The sequence below is a fragment of the Erinaceus europaeus genome, chromosome 7 (genome assembly GCF_950295315.1).
Source record: "Erinaceus europaeus chromosome 7, mEriEur2.1, whole genome shotgun sequence".
Taxonomy (NCBI): domain Eukaryota; kingdom Metazoa; phylum Chordata; class Mammalia; order Eulipotyphla; family Erinaceidae; genus Erinaceus; species Erinaceus europaeus.
In genome coordinates, this window is record NC_080168.1 from 106,834,285 (window position 1) to 106,854,078 (window position 19,794).

Here is a 19,794-nt window from a genome sequence, read left to right on the forward strand (position 1 = left end):
TTTTTTTGGTTTTGTTTTAATCTACCGCTGAAGGGGAGAGGGAGGAGAGGGCCTTCGAAGAGGCGGCAAGCTCACCGCCGGTGGATGGTGGAGGGACTAGTGCGTCCTCCAGGCGGGGCCTCTGCTGCCAGTGAAAGAAGGGAAGCAGGTCAGGTGCCCCTACTGCTGGGAGCAGGACCCGGGGGGCTGGATGGGCGCCCCCCCCCGCCCCGCCCCGCCCTGCCCTGCCCTGCCGCTAGCGATCCAACTGCTGGCAGCTCCTGCGCTCCGGGTTCTGGCTCTGTGCCGAGCAAGACCGCCAGGGGGCGATGCGAGATCTGGGCTGGAGATAGAGGATGGGGCGGGGGGGGGGGGGGGGGGGCGGGAGGAGAAAGCCGGAGACACCAAGCCAGAGACCCTGGTCCTGGAGGGGATGGGGTGCGTGCCGTCTCCATGGCAACAGTTCCACAAGTCCTCAGGGAGCCCTGCGAACGAGGCCGGGGGCCTCACCCCTCCCGCGCGGCTCCCCGCCCCGGCCCTTGGCGACAGGTACCTAGTGAGAGGGCGCAGGGCAGTCAGCGAGCGGGCTCTTGCGAAGACCCCCCCTGCGGCGCGCCGTATGCAAATGTTATTATTTGCATATGCAAATATGCTAATACGCCGGCCCTGGTCAGGGTAGCAGGTGGCGAGGAGCCGGAAGGTGTGGGGAAAAGAGCTGAAGGAGACACGGAATTTGGGAACCTGGGAGCAGACCAGTGAGGGGCAGCCTGGGGTGGCTGCTGGAGTGGGACAGACGGAGGATCTTGAGATTGGTTGGGGGAGGGGAGGTCAGCCTGGTCAGTCAAGAGATCCTCTTCTCTTTTGCCCGCTGTCTGCCAGGCCTGAGGTTGGCACCGCCTAGCAAGGTTGGCAGCGGGAGCCTGGGCACCATCTGCTGCTGGCGGGAGGGAGGGCAGAGACTCAGCTGGGCTGGAGAAGAGAGGAGGGCCCTTCCTCAAGGAAAATCGAGGTGTGGTGGGGGTAGGGAAACACCAGACTCCCCACCAAACATGCAGTTTCCTGCTCCTTTTGCCCTTGACAGTCCTGACATCAGGGGGGTGGCAGCTGGGTCATAGAGGAAGACAAGAGGCCCTCCTTTAAATCATGCTTGAGCCAGATTGGGAGCAGATGACAGTACCCTATCCACCACCATACAAAAATCAAACCTCTATGATTGCCCACCCCAAACATGGGGTGGGGAGGCAGGGGAGAGGACAGCTAGGGTTTGGTTGCATCTCCATCATGCCATTTGAGGGACTCAAAACCAGAGCTGCCCGAGACCTGGGGAGGGGGCACAGTGCTGTAGCAAAACCAATTTACTGGCTCATTGGGCGTGGATACTGGTGTGGGGGTGCAGAGAAACAGAACGGCTGTTCTCCCCCCACACTCGGGGGGCAACCCCCCTTCCCCGCCTTGCCGAGCCGGCAGCTGTCCCTAATTAGAGCGGCGGTTTAATTGGATTTATCAGCAGTTAATAGGAAATTAAGCAAAGGGCCCGAGAGAGGGAGGGTGGGAGGAGCTGGGAGGCCGGCTGTGCAGAGCTAAGTACGGGTGGTGGGTGTCAGGGGCAGGGACAGGAAGCCCAATATTTTGATTGAGTTCCAGGGTCATGTCCTTTCCCCCGTACTTGCCCATGGCTGAGCAGGCGGGGAAATCGGATCTCAAGAGAGAGGGTGCCAACAGCAACCCTGTGTCGACCTCCCTAGCCCCCCACACCCAGGAGCAGCAGCATGGGTGATGGATGATGCTGCCTCGTGCTTCAAAGGTCATAAGTCTGGACCAAGGAGCCCGCTGAATTGAAAACAGATCAGAGGACAAACCTGGTTACTAGGATCCAGGACACAGACAACATCCTACCCCTTTCCACTGCCATTCCAGCCAGCTTAGAGAGTGCCCATGGAAACTACAAGAGTGAGTGAGTGAGCAGTCTAGGGGGTTAGAGGGACACCAACAACCCACTTCTACCTCCCAACTGTACTGGGAGTCCTGGGAGTGTAGTGTCCCTCTGCCACAGCTGCCAGTGCCCATCTCCATCCCCCAAGCCTTTCCCCAACTTGGGGCCAGCTGAGTTGGCTGTGGCCGAAATAGCCCAAGATCTGGGAGCCAGGGAAGAAAGCTTGCTTGCAAGCAGTCAGGGGCATGCAGGGTCCACAGCCTCAGGCACCTGCTGTCACCAAGACCTCATTATATGGCTAGGCTAACAAGGCCTACTTAGGAGTCACCTCTCTGCCACATCCCACCACCCCAGGGCACAGGCAGCAGCTCCTGCATATGTGCAGATGTGTGTGTGTGTGTGTGTGTGTGTGTGTGTGTGTGTGTATGTATGTTAGGGGTGGGAGGCATGTCTGTGTCTCCACGTTATTGTGGGTTTCTGTGTCCCTGATATGTCTGCGAGCCCCAGATGCGGTGTGTGCCACTGATGTGTATCTGTCCTGAGTACATATTTGTAGGTCTTGTCCCCATCCTACCCCAAATATTATTTGTGTCACTTTAACCCCCTGCACATCTGAACGTGTCTATGTGCTTTGGTGCCTCTGAGTGTCTGTGTGTTCGATTCATACCAGGGTGTGCCGGGCCATGGGCATTCCCGTGGCTTTCTACAGGCAGGACTGTGTCTATGTGAGAAGCAGGAGGCGTCTCTGCCTGCAGGTGTGTGTCTCTGTGACAGTGTGTGGGCGTATGCCTGGGTGTGAGCGGCTGTGGCTTGGATTCCAATGACAGTGTGATGCTCGCGAGCGCGCGCACGCGTGTGTGTGTGTGTGTGTGTGTGTGTGTGTGTGGTGTGGGTGGTGTGTGTATGTGTGGTGTGGTGTGTGTGTGGTGTGTGTGTGTGTGTGTCCGCGAGCCTGGGTGCATCTCCCGCCCCCACCCCTTCCTCTCTCCATTTCTATTCCTCTCTCCTCTTCTGGCGGGCTTGGCTCCTCCGTCCGCATCATCTCCATCCATTATTGAAGAAACAGCCGCGTCCGCTCCAATCACATCAACACCCCCGCCCCCCTCCGTTCGGTTTGCCCCGCGGCCCCTGGGGGTGCTGGGGAGGAGGAGCGGCGGCGCGGCGGGGGCTCCAGGCAGGGGCGGGCTCTTGACCCGGTGGCCCAGCCGGGCCGGGCACCGGGACGCCTGGGTCCCCGGCGGAGAGCTCTTTGCATAAACAGATGGCGCAGGAGCCTTTGTCTCGTTTGCCCGCCGCGCGGCCGGGTCTGAGGTTTTCTGGCTGATGCAATCACGATCATCTCGGAGCCTCGGGACCCCGAGCCCTTAATAGCAGCAGAAGGGGTCAGAGGCCGGGTCCGAACAGATGCAGGGCACTGTATCTTCCCTCCTCCTACCCCTCCCACCACAAAGCCCCACAGCTGCAGAGGAAAGACTGAGGCCAGGCCGAAGTGACCAGGAAGAGAGCCCCAGAAAGTGCTCGAGTTGTCCCCCCAGGCTGTCCTGCTGGACCGCCTCAGCCTCCCGGGATAGCAAGCTAGAGGACAGGAATAGAACCAGGGAACGGGCCGGCAGAGTCAGAGACTACCAGAGGTTTATGAAGAGACACTGTGAGGCAGAGGTATGGAGAGGGAAGGGGCGGCGATCACTGAGCGAGTGACACAGAGGAGCAGATGCAGAGGGACAAAGCCAGGAGGAGAGAACTGCACAGTGCGACACGTACAGACACAGAATGATCAGGAACAGAAAGAAACAAACGGGCCTAAGTGAGAAAGAGACAGGGAAAGGGGGCGGGCTCAGAAGGCAGCGGGAGTCGCAGGGGCAGACCGAGCCCCGAGTGTCTCAGCCGGCGAGAGGAGGGGGGCGGCGGGCGAGCGGCTGGGGCGCTCACTTACCTCTCGGAAACAGGCGCAGGGCCGCCAGGGCTCGAGAGGGGGCGCCCGAGGCACCTCCCCCGAAAGCTCCGGAGCAGCTCCATCTCCAGGAGGCGCCCGCGCCCGCCGCCCCGAAGCCGTCTCACTCCTGCAAACCGGTTTGCTTAGGGCTTGGGACGCCGCCAGAGCGCGGATTCGAGTCCCCGTGCGGTTCAGCGTAGAGTCGCGGCCTGGCGAGACCCCCTCCGCGCAGCCCCCACCCCTAACCCGCAGCTCATGACTCCTGCGGGCCCCCACCGGGCCCGACTGGCGTGGCCTGGGTCCTGGTGGTGGAGAAGTGAAAGACGGAGCTTTGTGTCCCCACCGGCCTCGGAGACGGGAGCAGGACTAGAAATAGGGTCACATCAGGGCAGAATGACCCCAGAAGCAGGTGAGGGTCCAGGAGCCCCAGAGGCCACTGCAGAACCAATAATGGAACGAGGGGCGCGCGGGAGTGGGGTTGGAGGGCACTAGGCAAGAGGAGCGTCCTGAGCGCCAGGCCCGGGTCGCCGGGACCCTGGGAAAGGGGTCACGAAGCCGGGCGAGGGCAGGGATGCGAAGGGACACGGCCACGAGGGTCCAGCTGTGCCAGGGCGTGCCAGCTGTGCAGCCCCGTGGACTCCTCTAATGCCGGCAGCAATTTTCAGTCTAAGAAACGCGAGAAGCGGGGGCTCCTGTGACAGGATGCCACCCCCCCATCCCCGCTCCGGAGGCAGAAGGGGGGGGTGTTGGAGGAGGACGGACTCTGCGCGCCTCCAGCCTCTGACACCCCGTCAGTCCCCCTCCCCCGCCCCAGTCACACATCGCAACGAGTCTCTGTCTCTTTGTTCTCGCCATGTCTCTGACACTTTATCTCATTATCCGCCGGAGGGAGGCGGAGAGCCCGGGACCCCACAGCCTAATTACAACCGAGCTTGTCAACGCAGGGAGGTGGTGGCAGGGAGGTATCAGAGCTGGAGAAAGGGAGGGAGGGGGTTGAGAAGGGCCTCCTGTGAGCCCCTGGAAGGGCCCCTTCCTCTGTACCCCAGAACCCAGTCCAGGGGTCACCACTCTCCCTGCCTAATGTTCTGGAGCGGAGAGGAGGGGGACCCTCGCAAGGCAGAGTGCAGGCAGAGGGGATGGGTGGCACGGGAGTGGGGAGGCTTGACCCTTGAGTTCCCAGGACCCCAACTGTCCCAAGTCAGAGGCTTGAGTCTTCCCACTCTGGCAGCAGAGCGTTCACCTGAGTGGGCTAAAAGGAGCCGTCAGTGGTTACACATTTCCATGTCTGGTCCCCTTTCCTCCTTGAACTTTTTTTTTTTTTTAATATCTATTCCCTTTTGTTGCCTTTGTTGTTTTATTGTTGTAGTTACTATTGTTGTTATTGATGTTGTCCTTGCTGGATAGGACAGAGAGAAATGGAGAGAGGAGGGGAAGACAGAGAGGGGGAGAGAAAGATGGACACCTGCAGACCTGCTTCACCACTTGTGAAGCGACTCCCCTGCAGGTGGGGGCGGGCTCAAACTGGGATCTTTATGATGTTCCTTGTGCTTCAGGCCACTTGCGCTTAACCTCCTGACCCCCCCCCCCTTTTTAAAATTTTGCCACCGGTGTTACTGTTGGGGCTCAGTGCCTGGACTACAAATCCACTGCTCCCAACATTCATTTTTCCTTTCTATTTTGATTTGACAGGACAGAGAGAAATTAAGAGGGAAAGGGAGGGGGAAAGAGATAGACACCCACAGATTTGCTTCACCACTCAAGAAGCGTCCCTCCTGAAGGTGGGGAACACCTGTCGTTGCACATAGTAATATGTGCATTTAACCAGCTGCACCACCACCAGCCCCTTTTTTCTTTCCATGACTAGTTCATTCTTCCATTCTGGGTTTTCTGTCCCACAGCCAGCAATCTTTTTGGGTAGCTCCGCCTTCCCACTACCTCTGCAGAGGAGGGCAGGGCAACCCAGTGTCTTATGCCCTAAATTTCAAAGACTGACTTTTTCTAACCTGAGCCAGTTGTAAGTTGTGACTGCTGCCCCTGGTTTCCAAATGCGCCCGCCCCGAGGCCAGCAGCAATTCAGCTAGGAATGGAGGGACTGGCTCAAATGCTGTGGGCTGTGCCTCCCTCCCCACACTGCGCTGTGAGGGAGGTAGAAGCAGGCCCTGGTGGAGCTGCTAGCCCCATGGCTCTGAGAGGTGTTGCAGGAATGCCACCTCACTCATCCGGGGCCCTTGCTGGCCTCCCCAGTGAAGGAGCACTCTGCTGTCTCGTGCCCCTCCTACTTCTGGATTGCCCCACAATCAGTCTCACAGGTGAGAGACTTTGAGGTCTCCCCCAGAAGCCAGCCCCCAGCATGATGGTATCCCATGCACTAGGAGGTGGTCAGCTGGAGGATCAGTGACCCTTCTGCTCCCCGGTAGTTCTCTTCCACCTCCCTCCCAGCCTGAACTTAGGGGAGGAGAGGCATGGATGGGGGTGGTTAGGAGTCTAATGAAGCAAGTGGGTTGGGCCTAACTGGGCCTGGTTGACCCCTCCCCAGCTATGGGCGGGACCCCAGGAGGAGCAGGGAACTGGACTGTGGGGGTAGCCCAGACCCAAGAGAGTAGCTATGGCAGGCACCAGCCTCGGGGCCCAGCTCCTCCGGCAGATCAAGAGACACCCCGGGGTAAGTCTGACCCTGTACCCACTGATTCCAGCTTCTGACTCTCTCTGCCCCTGTGGCCCCCCAGAATCCTATCCCCAGGCCTCCTCATCTCCTCCAGGGCTCCTCTCCCTAGCCAGCTCAGGGGAGACTGCAGACAAAGTACAGGATGGTCAGTCCCTGCTCCCAGACAAGGAGGAAGGCCAGGGTGGGGGCTGGGCAGGATGACTGGTCTAAAGGGGCTGTGTGCTGCTTGGGGCAAAAGCTGGCCCTGAGAGCCCCCCTTTTCTCCTCAGCTTATCCCGATGATCAGCTTCATTGGCCTGGGCATGGGCAGTGCTGCACTCTACTTGCTTCGACTGGCCTTGCGCAGCCCGGATGTATGGTAAAAGCTGGCTGGGCTCTAGGCAAGGGTCTAGGTGGGGTAGGATGAGGCAGGTGCTTATGGGGAGGGGGTTTCAGGACCTGGGCAGGGGTGGTCCTAGCCCCCAGATGCACACCTGTGACATCTTTGCAGGGCATCTGTGGGCTTGGACCCACTCCTAACACAAAAGGTCCCAACCTCCCTTTGGGCCTGGCCCACCCACCTGACGGCTCAGAAGGCTCACTCCAGTGGGTCGCGACTCAGCTGGCTTCAGGCTACAGAAACTCGCCTGGTTGCTATGGCGACGCCGCTCTGCCGATGGCTGGCGGCCTTTGGGTTGGGTACCTCTGTCTCTGCTACAGCGTAGGAGCGCTGGGGGTGTGGTCTGGGGAGCCGCTATGGGTGCAGTGGGGGGGGGGGGCTAGGAAGGGGTCCTTTGCACAAGTCAAAAACCCCATGGAAGCACCTCACTTCACCAGCCCATCAGATTTGTGCCCCACTGTGTTCCCCAAGCTAACCTAACAGAGAGCAGGTGGAGCTCCCTGTGCTTGGTTGTCATTACCTGGCCCTACTCTGGCAATGGTGACAGCTTTCTTGCCTTACATGTCAGGACCCATGACTTGCCCCTCCTGCCAGACTCTGGCATAACCCCCCCACACATCCTAGGATAAGATAGGTGCCTGGGTAGGGGTAGAGCCCAGTCCTCTCTCCAGGAAGGACACCTTAACCCTCTCTCTCCCCCTCTCTCCACAGCTGGGACAGAAAGAACAACCCCGAACCCTGGAACCGCCTGAGCCCCAATGACCAATATAAGGTAGCCCCCAGCACTCTAATCTTTTAGCCCTCGACCACCACTAGCCCAGAGGCCTGGGGTACTCAGTGCAATCCTCCTTTCCTTCCCATAGTTCCTTGCAGTTTCCACTGATTATAAGAAGCTGAAGAAGGACCGGCCAGACTTCTAAACCCTTGGGACCCATGGAACTCACCCTCAGCCAGTCAGCCACCCTGTCCAGCTCCTGCTTTCAGAGGCCTGTTCCCACGCAGGGGGGAGGCACCCCCCCCCTTCCCTAGCTCCCAACAGCGGAAGCACCCTTGACCCAAAGCCTGACTCCCATGTGGGAGAAGGGGAATTAGGAAGGCAGGCAGCAGCCCTGTCACCCAAGTCCTGACCCCAGCCCCCCTACCCAGGCTTCACAGGGGCGTGGTGCAGGCTACGTGTTGAGCGTGGCCTACGTGAGTCAAGAATAAGCAGAGGCCTGAGTGCCAAGATACGTGGCGGGCCTCACATTAGCCCAGACTCCAGACGCCAGACACCAGCCCAGAGGCGGTGCTGCTCAGGCTCGACTGGGCTCGTTGCCTGGCGCCCAGCCTGCCCTGAATAAGGAACCACCACCCTGGGAGGTGTGTGCACTCCAACCCGCCGCCTCCACCAAGCACCTCCTCCAGCCCAGCACCTGAGCCTCCCCCAGCCATCACCCGCCCCTCTCTTGCTCCCCTCTGTCCCTAGGGATCAAACAGAAGCAGCCGTGGGCAAAATACAATTTCATTTAACAAATTGAATTTGCTGCGCTTGCTAATCACGTCTGGTGTCGGCTCTGATCACAGACAGGGAGGAGGCTGCAGCCCTGGGGGTCCCTGTGGCGGTGATAGTGGGAGGAACACGTGCACGGAGACAAACCACCACCTGGCCCGGGGACCCTCCCACAAGAACAGCCCAGGACAGGTTAGCATTTTATTAATAAAAACTGCAAGGAAGGTGTCCACCTACCCCCCCCCCTTCCTCTGGCTCACAAAGGCGACTCCACTCCCTCCCCCTCCCAAGAAAGAGCAGGGAATCTCTAACACTGAGAAAACAGGAGAGGTTGGGGGTAGAAAGCCCCAGGCTCCCACCTCCTCCTGAGTCTGGTTACAAAAAGAAATCTCTGCTACAAATTCTGGGGGGAAGGAGGATGAAGAAAGCTTGGCTCTTCACAAAGTGAGGGGCTCCTCCAGAAGTAGGAGGTGGGAGTTCCCCTCCACTGGTCCAGGTAGAAAGTAACAGCAAATCTCAGTCTGTGCACCTCATCTCCAGAATGCCATCAGTGATCATCAAAACCGGGCATGGGGAAGGCCCTGGAGAACTTCTCCACCCGTTGTCTGAGGTCAGTCAGCTGATGCCTTGTTTCTGGATCATTAAGCAGGAAGGATTTGAAATCCTGGAGTTTGGCTAGAAAGAAAAGGGGAAAGAAAGGGTGGTCAGAGTCCCAGTGAAGGTGATCAGCCAGGGGTGGGTGGGCAGAGGGTGTTTTCCCACTCACCAGTCTTGTTCTTCACTTCCAAGCCAATGCAGACGCCTTCGTCGATAAAGTCCACCACTTGGCGGAAATCGTCCTCCCGGAACTGTCGAGAGGTCAAGGCTGGGGCCCCTAGGGAGGCGCAGAAAGGGATTAACACAGCCCTGGCCCACCAGCACCCCTTTCCTCTCCTCTAGTCGTCAGCTCACCGAGACGCAGTCCCCCAGGGGTGATGGCACTTCGGTCTCCTGGACAGGTGTTCTTATTGGCCGTGATGGACACAAGCTCCAGCACACGCTCAGCCCGAGCTCCATCCAGGCCCTTGGGCCTCAAGTCGACCAGCACTAGGTGGTTGTCAGTGCCACCTAAGCGGGGTGGTCGGGGAGGACAGGTCAAGATTGCTAAGTTCAGGGCTTCTGCCTGAGGCCACAGACATAGCCACCACCTCACCCCAACCCCCAGCTCACCAGACACCAGTGAGTAGCCTCGCTTTAGCAGGGCATCAGCCATAGCCCGAGCGTTCTTCAGAACTTGCAGGGAATACTCTCGGAACATGGGGGTGCAGGCCTGGAGACGAGACAGGAGAGCCTGTGACTCAAGACCCTGAGGTTTTTGCCCTTATACCCCTCACAGAACTATGACCGCCCCTCCCACCCCCATGATCCCAACTGCTAGGTCCATCTTCAGTGAGCAAGGTACAGGGTCCAAGCTTTCAGACCAGTGCCCCACAACCATGCCAAAAGAGAGAGTAGGTGTCCTGTGGCCCAGGAGGGGGCTCAGAGGGTAGAGCACACAGTCTGCACGTGTGAGGTCCCGGTTTCGAACCTCAACACCAGTTTATGACCAAGCAATGTTCTATTCTCTATCCCTCTCCTTAAATATAGAACTAAGTATTTTAAAAAAATATTTATTTATTTATTCCCTTTTGTTGCTCTTGTTGTTTTATTGTTGTGGCTATTATTGTTGTTATTGCTGTCGTCATTGTTGGATAGGACAGAGAGAAATGGAGAGAGGAGAACACAGAGAAGGGGAGAAAGATAAGACACCTGCAGACTTGCTTCACCACCTGTGAAGCGACTCCCCTGCAGGTGGGGAGCCAGGATCCTTACGTGGGTCCCTGGGCTTTGTGCCACCTGCACTTAACCCCCTGCGCTACCGCCCGACTCCCAGAACTAAGTATTTTTAAAATTATCTTTATTTATTGGATAGAGACAGCCAGAAATAGAGACACCTACAACACTGTTTCACCACTTGCAAAGCATTCCCCTTGCAGGTGGGGACCAGGAGCTCGAACCTGAGTCCTTGTGCATTTTAACATGTGCACTCAACCAGATGAGCCACCACATGGCCCCGAAATAAATCTTTACAAAATTAAAAGACAATGTATACCTGCTTTAGGGCCACAGCTACTGCAGCAATAGCATGGTTGTGGGGCCCTCCTTGCAGTGATGGGAACACAGAAAAGTTGATTCGGTCTTCAAAGTTATAAGGGATTTCCCGGCCAGTCTTGGGGTCTACGGTCCGTACTCCCTTCCGGTAGAAGATGAGTCCAGACCTAAGTGGGAAGTGAGCAGTCAGAATCCAAGCTGCAAAGGGATGAGGAAGCAGAGCTTCCTGGCCCCGGTGTTGGCCTCAGCTGGGCTCCATTTGCTGGGTTCCAGAGGTCAAGGGAGCCCCTTAGCCACCCCTGCCAGAGGATGCTACTGCAGTCTAGGCAGACGTCTTCAGGACCTTAGCCTCTCTGACCTGGCCCAGTGGCAGCCACAGGACAGGACATTAAGGGGAGCCTGACCTGGCCCCTCGGAGGGTCTTGTGAGTGGTGGTGGTGACCACGTCCGCGTGTTTGAAAGGTGAGGGGATCACCTTAGCAGCCACCAGGCCGCTGATGTGGGCCATGTCTGCGAGCAGGTGAGCCTTGACTTCGTCACACACCTGGGCAGGTAGAGGTACAGGCCTCAGTCAGGGGAGGGCCCAGCAGGCCTGCCCGAGGCTGTTCCCCACAGGCCCCAGGGGAGTGGCTAGTGTCCCAGGGCTCACCGACCTCTCTCATGCAGGCATAGTCAATGAGGCGGGCATAGGCGCTGGTGCCAGCTATGATGATTTTCGGCCTGAAAAGGCGAGCAGTCAGGGCCAGTTGGTCATAGTCAATAAGGCCGGTCTGGGGCTGGATAGACAGACAGAGAGCTAAAGCCCTGGGAAGGCAGGAAGGCAGCTAGCTTATCCTGCTCCTTAACACCCCACTTTCCCCAGGAGCAGCCCCAGGGCCTGCCTGGCTCCTCCTCGCACCACCGACTCACATTCAGCTTGTAGGGCATGGACTCGAAGAATATGGACGTGGCTGAGACCCGCTTGACATCAGACATGTAGCCATGTGTGAGGCTGCAGGGAAAGTTAGTGAGACAGCTTCAGGCGGGCTAACTTCCAGACTTCCCCTGCCTGCTATGCCCCACAGGTGCCACCCTCACTGCTCTGTCCCCTCCCTATGTCCACTGTAACATGCAGGGCTGGGAGAGGAGCCCCTCTCATCGACAAGTAACTCCTATCCCATGCCCTACCCACACTTACTGGCCCCCGTCGGGCAAGTCCAGCCCCATGATTCGGTCATGAGGCTGCAGAAGGGCAGTGTAGGCAGCCAGGTTGGCTGGGGACCCCGAGTAGGGCTGGACGTTGACTCCCCACTGTGCAGGATCCAGGTCAAAGGCCTCCAAGGCTCGTCGCTGACACAGCAGCTCGATTTCATCAACTACTTCTGCTCCCCCATAATATCTGCCAAGTGATGGGGTGTATGAGGGCACAAAGAAAGCCCCCTTGAGCAGCACAGGACTGGGAGACCATTCCTCTGTGCAGCTGGGATCCAGGGAAACAGCCCCCTCCAGTCCTCTGGTGCCTAGCTCTCACCTCTTGCCAGGATAACCCTCCGAGTACTTGTTGTTCAGACAGGACCCCAGGGCCTCCAACGCAGCTCGGCTGCAGAAGTTCTGGGCAAGTGGGAGGGGGCAGTGTCAGAAGACATTGAGGCCCTTTCGTACGCCCCCAAAGTTCCACCCTGACAGCACCCCTGGCTGCAGGGAGGAGCCAGATTCTATCTGAAGTTCTGTTTGTTCATGGTCCCTCACCAGGCCTGCACAGGACCAGAAGCAGCATCCTCGCAGCACCAGCTGCTATGGTAGGTGTCTCCAGCAAGGCCACCTGTCGACTTGAACCTGTACTTCCAGGCTCCTCTTTTCTTCTTGGGAGGAGGGTGGTGCCAGGTTAGGCTGTGGAGACTCTGGAAAGTCTCTAATACCCTCACCCCATAACCCAGACTGGCCTTGACTTTGTTTCAGAGAAGAGCAAGAAAAGAGACATGGCCTAGGAGATGGCAGAACAATGGACTTGCAGGTGTGAGGTCCTGAGTTCAAGCCATGGCACTGTATATGCCAGAGTGACTGTCTCGTTCTTTCTCTCACTATTATTATTATTATTGATTGAACTGGAAACTTCAGAGCCTCAGGCATGAGAGTCTGTTTGCATAATCATTATGCTGTCTCTGCCCACCCAGTTTTTATTTTTAAGAACAGTTTAAAAAAAAAAAAAGAGTCTCAAAAGGAGATCTAGTGAAACAGCACTGAGATGACCTGTCACCACCTGCATCCATGTGGTAGCCCAGCCTTGGTTCCTTCCCCAAGACCCACCTCCGAGGCGATGAGCTCCAGGCCACGACACTGCCTGTCCTTCTCCCTCCGAAGCAGCTCCCACATCTCAGGATCACTATCCGACAGGCTCTCCTGGCCTGTCCAGCCCCTGGATGCCTCTCCAGTCTGGGTCTGGGCCGCCTCACTGTGCTGGCACCGTGTGGCCATGCTCACCAGCTGCCCCCATCTCTGTAGAGGCTAGGAAGAAAAAGTCAGGTCAAACAAAAGGCATCCAGACACGAGTGAGTCTCTCAGCCACTCTGAAATAACCGGCTGGTTCTCTGGCTCCGATGTCGACTGCCAGCTGTGCCACCAGGCTGTTCCAGTTCTCACCATCCCCACACCTCCACCTTCAAACACCAGGTCTGGAGCCAAGGTTGAGATCAATGTTCAGGGGGTGGTTCTGATTCGGTCCATTTACCTCATCCCAGTATCTCCCTCCTCCTTGACCCATGAGCCACTCTGCAGAGCCACAGAGCAAAGTTCATCCTCTAGAAGATTAAATCTCTGGAATTCAGGGAAGGTACACTGAGGTTCGGAACAGAAGCTCCTTCCTCATCCACTGACACAAAAGCACTTTCCTGCAGAAACTTCTCAAAGTGCTACTATACCCCAGTCAGGTGCAGTCCCCCCGACCCCTACCCTTCCAAGGGTGAAGGCAACAGGCTGCAGAGGTGGCTTCCAGAGCCGTGGCGGCAAAAACAGCGGCCCTCCAGCAGTCCCTGGGGCAGACGTGTGAGGGCTGCAGTGTGGTAGGGAAGCCACATTCCTGTCCTCAGTGCCCACCTCACTTCCTCCAGCCCACCTAAGCACGGGACCCCTGATGCAAGCAGCAGAGCCCGGTTGCATCAGCTGTACAGCTGGCTGGAAAGGCCAGTTTGCCGGTGCAGGCCCGGAACCCAACTCGCTGGCCAGCTCCGGTCCGCAGGCGTCCAGGAGGGCTCTCCCACTGACGCCACGTCAGGAGGCCCTGCAGCGAGCGCCTTGTTAGTGGGGTGGGGTACCCAGGGGTCTCAGGGGTTCCGCAGTATTTTCCTGTGCCCCGAGGATTCAGACCACGTGCGTGGAAAGCGAGAGAACCCCAGAGTTGTGAATGAAAACTGGGGTGGGTGGAGCCTCTACTTTCTACTGCTGCCTAGTTTCCAGAGCTCCATTCTTACCCGAGCCGCCCGGAGGAACGAGAAAGGAAGCATCTTGAGCCGAGGTCACAGGAGGTCCAGCCACCAACTCCGGCCAGGGGAAGAAGGGGGTCGGAAGAGGAGTGGACTGAGAGCGCATGCGCAGGGAGAAAGCGGGAGGAGCTATGGGGAGGAACATACGCATGCGCAAAGAGGTCCCTATAAAGCCTGCTGGGAAATGTAGTTTTTCTTTTTCTTCCTTTTTTTTTGCCTCCAGGGTTATTGCTGGGGCTCAGTGCCTGCACCATGAATCCACTGTTCCTGGAGGCCATCCCGCCCCCCTTTTGTTGTCCTTGTTGTTGTAGCCTTGTTGTGGTTATTATTGTTGTTGTTGATGTTGATGTCGTTCCATATTGGATAGGACAGAGAGAAATGGAGAGAGTAGGGGAAGACAGAGAGGGGGAGAGAAAGATAGACACCTGCAGACTTGCTTCACCGCCTGTGAAGCGACTCCCCTGTAGATGGGGAGCCGGGGGCTCGAACTAGGATCCTTTTGCTGGTCCTTGAGTTTTGCGCCACGTGCACTTAACCCGCTGCACTGCCGCCCAACCCCCTTTTATTTATTTTTTTTTAAATATTTATTTACTAATGAGAAAGGAGAGGGAGAAAGAACCAGGCATCACTCTGGTACATGTGCTGCCGGGGATGGAACTGAGGACCTCATGCTTGAGAGTCCAGTGCTTTATCCACTGTACCACCTCCTGGGCCACCTTTTTTTAAATTTTTTTTTTATTTTCCCTTTTGTTGCCCTTGTTGTTTTACTGTTGTAGTTATTGTCTCGAAACTTTACATCAGGCTCAACCTGACGCTGTTGACTGGCTACGGAAGAAGGGCAAATGCTAGAAGAAGAAGTTATTGCTGTTGTTAATGATGTTGTTAGGACAGAGAGAAATGGAGAGAGGAAGGGAAGACAGAGAGGGGGAGAAAAAGAGTAATGCTGACCTGCAGACCCGCTTCACCACTTGTGAAGTGGCTCCCTTGCAGGTGAGGAGCCGGGGGCTCGAGCCAGGATCCTTACCCCGGTCCTTGCGCTTGTGCCACATGCGCTTAACTTGTTGCACTACAGCCCAACTCCCGGAATTGTAGTTCTCCCACTTGCTTTTTCTGTCCCAAGCAGTAGCCCCAGAGGTCACAGGTGCTGGCCTGAAAGAAAAGAGAGTCAGTGTTGCCCCATCTCCTTAGTGTCAGGAAGCTCTCCAGGTTTTATTTTGTTTTGAATATTTATTATTATTGTTGTTGTTATTATTATTATTGTTGAGAAATAAATAGATGGAAAGAGGGGCCTGCCTGGGCGGTAGCGCAGTGGGTTAAGCGCAGGTGGCTCAAAGCCCAAGGACTGGTGTAAGGATCCCGGTTGGAGCCCCTGGCTCCCCACCTGCAGGGGAGTCACTTCACAAGTGGTGAAGCAGGTCTGCAGGTATCTTTCTCTCCCCCTCTCTGTCTTCCCCTCCTCTCTCCATTTCTCTCTGTCCTATCCAACAACAACAACAACAATAATAATAACAATAACACCGATTAACAACAAGGAAGGGCAACAAAAGAGAAAAATGGCCTTCAGGAGCAGTAGATTCGTAGTGCGGGCACCAAGCCCCAGCAATAACTCTGGAAGCAATAAAAAATATATATGGAAAGAACCAGAGCATCATTCTGACATATGCTATGCCTGGGATCGAACTGACAACTTCATGCTTGAATATCTAACACTTTATCCACTGTGCCACCTCCTGAGTCACTTCAGGTTTTGTTTATTTGTTTTTAACTCCACCACGTCTGTTGTCTAAACAATCTGTTACTGGATTCTACTGAGAACTTAGAAGTAATGAGTTCTCTGGGAAACATAGATTATTATAAGAGAAACATGGAACTCTGAGAAGCACCCTGGTTTGAAAGGGTGAAAGATCCTGATTTCAACTCTGGGACTAACTGGCAAGTTAGCCTCCTGGGCCTCAGTTTCCTCATGTGTAAAGCAATAGTAAAGCATGTGGGGAGTACATGAGACTTCAAATGTAAACACACTCTGGGATGGGCTGTTCTTTCTTTCTTTCGTTATTACCTTTATGTATTTATTGGATAGAGAAAGAGATTGAGAGGAAGGGGGAGACAGAGAGGGAGAGACACAGAGAGACACCTGCAACCCTGCTTCACCTCTCGCAAAGCTTTCCCCCGGCAGGTGGGGACCGGGGACTTGAACCTGGGTTCTTGCGCATTGCAACATGTGCACTCAACCAGGTGTGCCACCACCAGGCCCCTTGGGATAGGCTGTTCTTATGTCTCCTGAATCACAAACCTGCCTCTTTAATGGTCTCCTTCAGAGATCTGGAAGCTGGAGTGTCTGCTCCTATCACTGCACTTATTGAATTCTGTCAACTGTTCATCTCCTGTAGGTCTATAGATATTTAGAATTGGAAGGGATCTTCCTTATAGCTTGATTTCATCTGGATTCATCTTTTAGGGAGGAACTTAATAACCCCTCCAGAAGTAGGTTTCTAGACCCAGGCATCAGAATTCACTGGGAAATATGACATAAATATATATGAGTGAGGAGGTCTCCCTTCAGAGGTTCTAATTAAATACATCTTTAAAAAATTATCTTTTTATTTATTTAATGGATAAAGACAGCTTAAAATTGAGAGTAAGGAGGAGATAAGAGGGATAGAGACAGACACTTGCAGTACTACTTCATCACTTGTGAAGCTTTCCCTCTGCAGGTGGGGACTGGGGGCTTGAACCCAAGTTCTTGCACACTGTGATGTGTGCACTCAACCAGGTGTGCCACCACTTGGCCCCAAATTAAGTGAATTTTGAAGAGTAGACATTAGTGAACAGGGGTAGATAGCATAATGGTTATGCAAAGAGACTCTCATGCCTGAGGCTCCAAAGTCCCAGGTTCAACCACCTGAACCACTACCAGCCAGAGCTGAGCAGTGCTATGGTTAAAATAAACATAATAAAATAGGGAGTCGGGTGGTAGTGCAGTGGGTTAAGCGCGCGTGGCACAAAACACAAGGACCAGCGAAAGGATCCTGGTTCGAGCCCCTGGCTCCCCACCTGCACGGGAGTCATTTTACAAGCGGTGAAGCAGGTCTGCAGGTGTCTATCTTTCTCTCCCCCTCTCTGTCTTGCCTTCCTCTCTCCATTTCTCTCTGTCCTATCCAACAACAACGACAATATCAATAATAACTACAACAATAAAAAAACAAGGGCAACAAAAGGAAATAAATAAATATTAAAAAAATAATAAAATGGGAGTCGGTCGGTAGCGCAGAGGGTTAAGCGCACATGACGTTAAGCACATGACCACATGAGGCTAAGCACAAGGACCAGCATAAGGATCCCAGTTCGAGCCCCTGGCTCCCCACCTGCAGGGGAGTCCCTTCACAAGTGGTGAAGCAGATCTGCAGGTGTCTATCTTTCTGTTCCCCTCTCTGTCTTCCCCTCCTCTCTTGATTTCTCTGTCCTAGCCAACAACGACAACATTAATAATTACAACAATAAAAAATAATAAAAATAAAATTAACTAATTTTAAAAAGAAAGTATTAAGAGTAGACATTAGACTAGAGAGACAGTCCAGTGGTAGCACACAGGATTTGCATGTGAGCGGCCACAGGTTTAATCCCTGGCACTATCAATGGCCAGAGCTGAGTGGTACTCTGGACAAAAAGAAAAAGAAAAAAAAGAATGGACATTCGATTTGCCACCCCTGATGACACACCACAAAACCTATTCTTAGTGAGTCCAATAAGTAGTGATGTTGAGAATCGTTGCCTTTAATAAAGCAATACTACACATATATTCAACACACATATTGAGCTCCTACTCTGTGCCAGGCCTCCAGAGATCTAGATCACTGACAGCTAGGACATTGAGAGGTGGAAAGTGACAACATTCAGTGAGTGCAACTACTGGCAGAGACACCTCACACTCTCCCAGATGTCCAGTCCAAAGAGGAGGAGCACGGCTGTGGAAGAGGTCGTTTTATGAGTCAGCAGAAGGGAGGGAGGACAATCTGTCACTGGACATGTAGATCTCACAGGCAAGATCTCATTTAACCTCCAGGGCATGGTTTTTCAAATTGAGGTATAATTGGCATGCGGCATTATATTAATTCAAGGTGTACAACGTATTGATTTGACATTTGTAGATATTACAAAAACAGTCAGCAGAGTTAAGTCTAATTAAGATTTGTCACCACACAGAGTTACAAAATATTTGTTTCTTGAGAAGAGGACACACTATTTTATCCTCCAGTTGCAAGTGTGGCTGGGCTGTTTCACTAATTCTAGTCATTTCCACTTGGCTCTCGCATTAGGCCTGAGGCCCACGCCCCCTTTAGTCCTAGCCTGTCTTTCTTTTTCTTTTTTTCTTTTCTTTTTTTAATTTATTTTTATTTTCCCTTTTGTTGCCCTTGTTGTTTATCGTTGTTGTTACTATCATTGTTGCTGTCGTTGTTGTTTGATAGGACAGAGAGAAATCGAGAGGGGAGGGGAAGTCAGAGAGGGGAGAGAAAGACACCTGCAGACCTGCTTCACTGCCTGTGAAGGGAATCCCCTACAGATGGGGAGCCAGAGGTTCGAACCCGGATCCCTAGCCGGTCCTTGTGCATGCCATGTGCGTTTAACCCGCTTAGCCACCGCCAGGCTCCCAGCCTCTGTCTTTCTTACCTCTGTCTCCATCCTCAGGTGTTCCTGGGTTTTCCAACAACAGGCCTGTCATTAGATTGGGGCGGAGTAGCTTGGATTTTTCCTCAATTTGTCCCAGTACTGCTTTCCACCTCCCACTTCTTTCAGTCCTATTTGCCACTTCTCTCTCTCTTTCAAAAGCAGGTGAACTTTGTTTACTTACTATCTTTATTTTTTTTATAGAGACAGGCAGATATCAAGAGGAAGGGGGATACAGAAAGGGAAAGAGACAGAGACACCTGCATCACTGTTTCTCCACTTGTGAGGCTTTCCTCCAGCGGGTGGGGACTGGGGCCTTGAACTTGGGTCCTGTCGCCTTGTAACATGTGCGCTCAACCAGGTGCGCCGCTCCCCCCCTCCACTTAGGGCTTCTCAATCCTAGGCCTGTCTGGGTTAGACTCACCTCTGCCTCAGTTTCCCCGCAGAGCCGGTGAGCACTCCCTTGGAGCACACAACCTTGTCCACGTTGACACCTCCAGGCGATGGGAGGCGGAGTCGAGGCGGAAGCAGAGGAGTCTTCCCGTCTCAGCTTGACTGTACCCCCCTCTCTCGCCCCAATCAGGGGTCCCGAGGGGAGTGGGAGCGGCTGAGCTCCAGAACTGCTAATGAAGCCACAGCCAATTAACGCCCTGGCCAGGGCTGGGGGCGGATAAAATTAGCTGCGGCAGCGGCAGGAGGGAGCCTGCGGCGGGAGGCTGTGGAGGGTGGGCAGCAGGCAAAGGGGCCTGGTCTGCAGGCTGCGAGCGCGACGGAGCCAGGGCTCTCCTAACTCGCGCGGGTCCCTTCCCCCACCCGCTTGTCTCAGGCCTCCCTCTCTCCCTCCTTCAGCCGTCTGCAAACTCAGCGCCCACGAAATTAGGAAGGAAAAGGAAGATCGATGACTCCAGATGCCGCAAACACCGCCCCGCTCCCCCTGCCAGCCCCCGGGCCCGAGAGCTTAGCAGGTTGTCAGCGCTCAGCCCGCGCTGTCTCTACGTCCGGGTCCCACCCAAGGCCTGGGCCGCCTCCGCCAGACCCTTGGGGGAGGGGGATCCGCTCAGTGTGAACCCTACCACCCTTCGCCCATCCCTGGGGAGAAAAACTGCCTCTCAGGCAGGGCGCCTGACCCAAGGGACCCCTCATGTTTATCCTAGCCAGTCTTG

General features: G+C 55.1%; 2 protein-coding genes across 2 annotated transcripts; one reads left to right on the forward strand and one right to left on the reverse strand.

The window, feature by feature from the left end:
• Window positions 1-6,355: 6,355 nt before the first annotated feature.
• On the forward strand, window positions 6,356-8,407 carry NDUFA4L2 (NDUFA4 mitochondrial complex associated like 2). The gene is made up of 4 exons (XM_007534962.3): window positions 6,356-6,507; window positions 6,780-6,868; window positions 7,601-7,661; window positions 7,753-8,407. The coding sequence occupies exons 1-4, from the start codon at window positions 6,451-6,453 to the stop codon at window positions 7,807-7,809; spliced, it is 264 nt and encodes an 87-aa protein (XP_007535024.1). The 5' UTR covers window positions 6,356-6,450; the 3' UTR covers window positions 7,810-8,407.
• A 158-nt stretch (window positions 8,408-8,565) lies between these two features.
• On the reverse strand, window positions 8,566-14,108 carry SHMT2 (serine hydroxymethyltransferase 2). The gene is made up of 12 exons (XM_007534963.3): window positions 13,955-14,108; window positions 12,795-12,992; window positions 12,019-12,098; window positions 11,686-11,886; window positions 11,418-11,499; window positions 11,162-11,284; window positions 10,913-11,052; window positions 10,510-10,675; window positions 9,588-9,687; window positions 9,330-9,485; window positions 9,145-9,252; window positions 8,566-9,053 (listed from the first exon to the last, which is right to left on the reverse strand). Exons 1-12 carry the CDS (start codon window positions 13,985-13,987, stop codon window positions 8,926-8,928), a joined length of 1,515 nt encoding a protein of 504 aa, XP_007535025.1. The 5' UTR covers window positions 13,988-14,108; the 3' UTR covers window positions 8,566-8,925.
• Window positions 14,109-19,794: the final 5,686 nt, after the last annotated feature.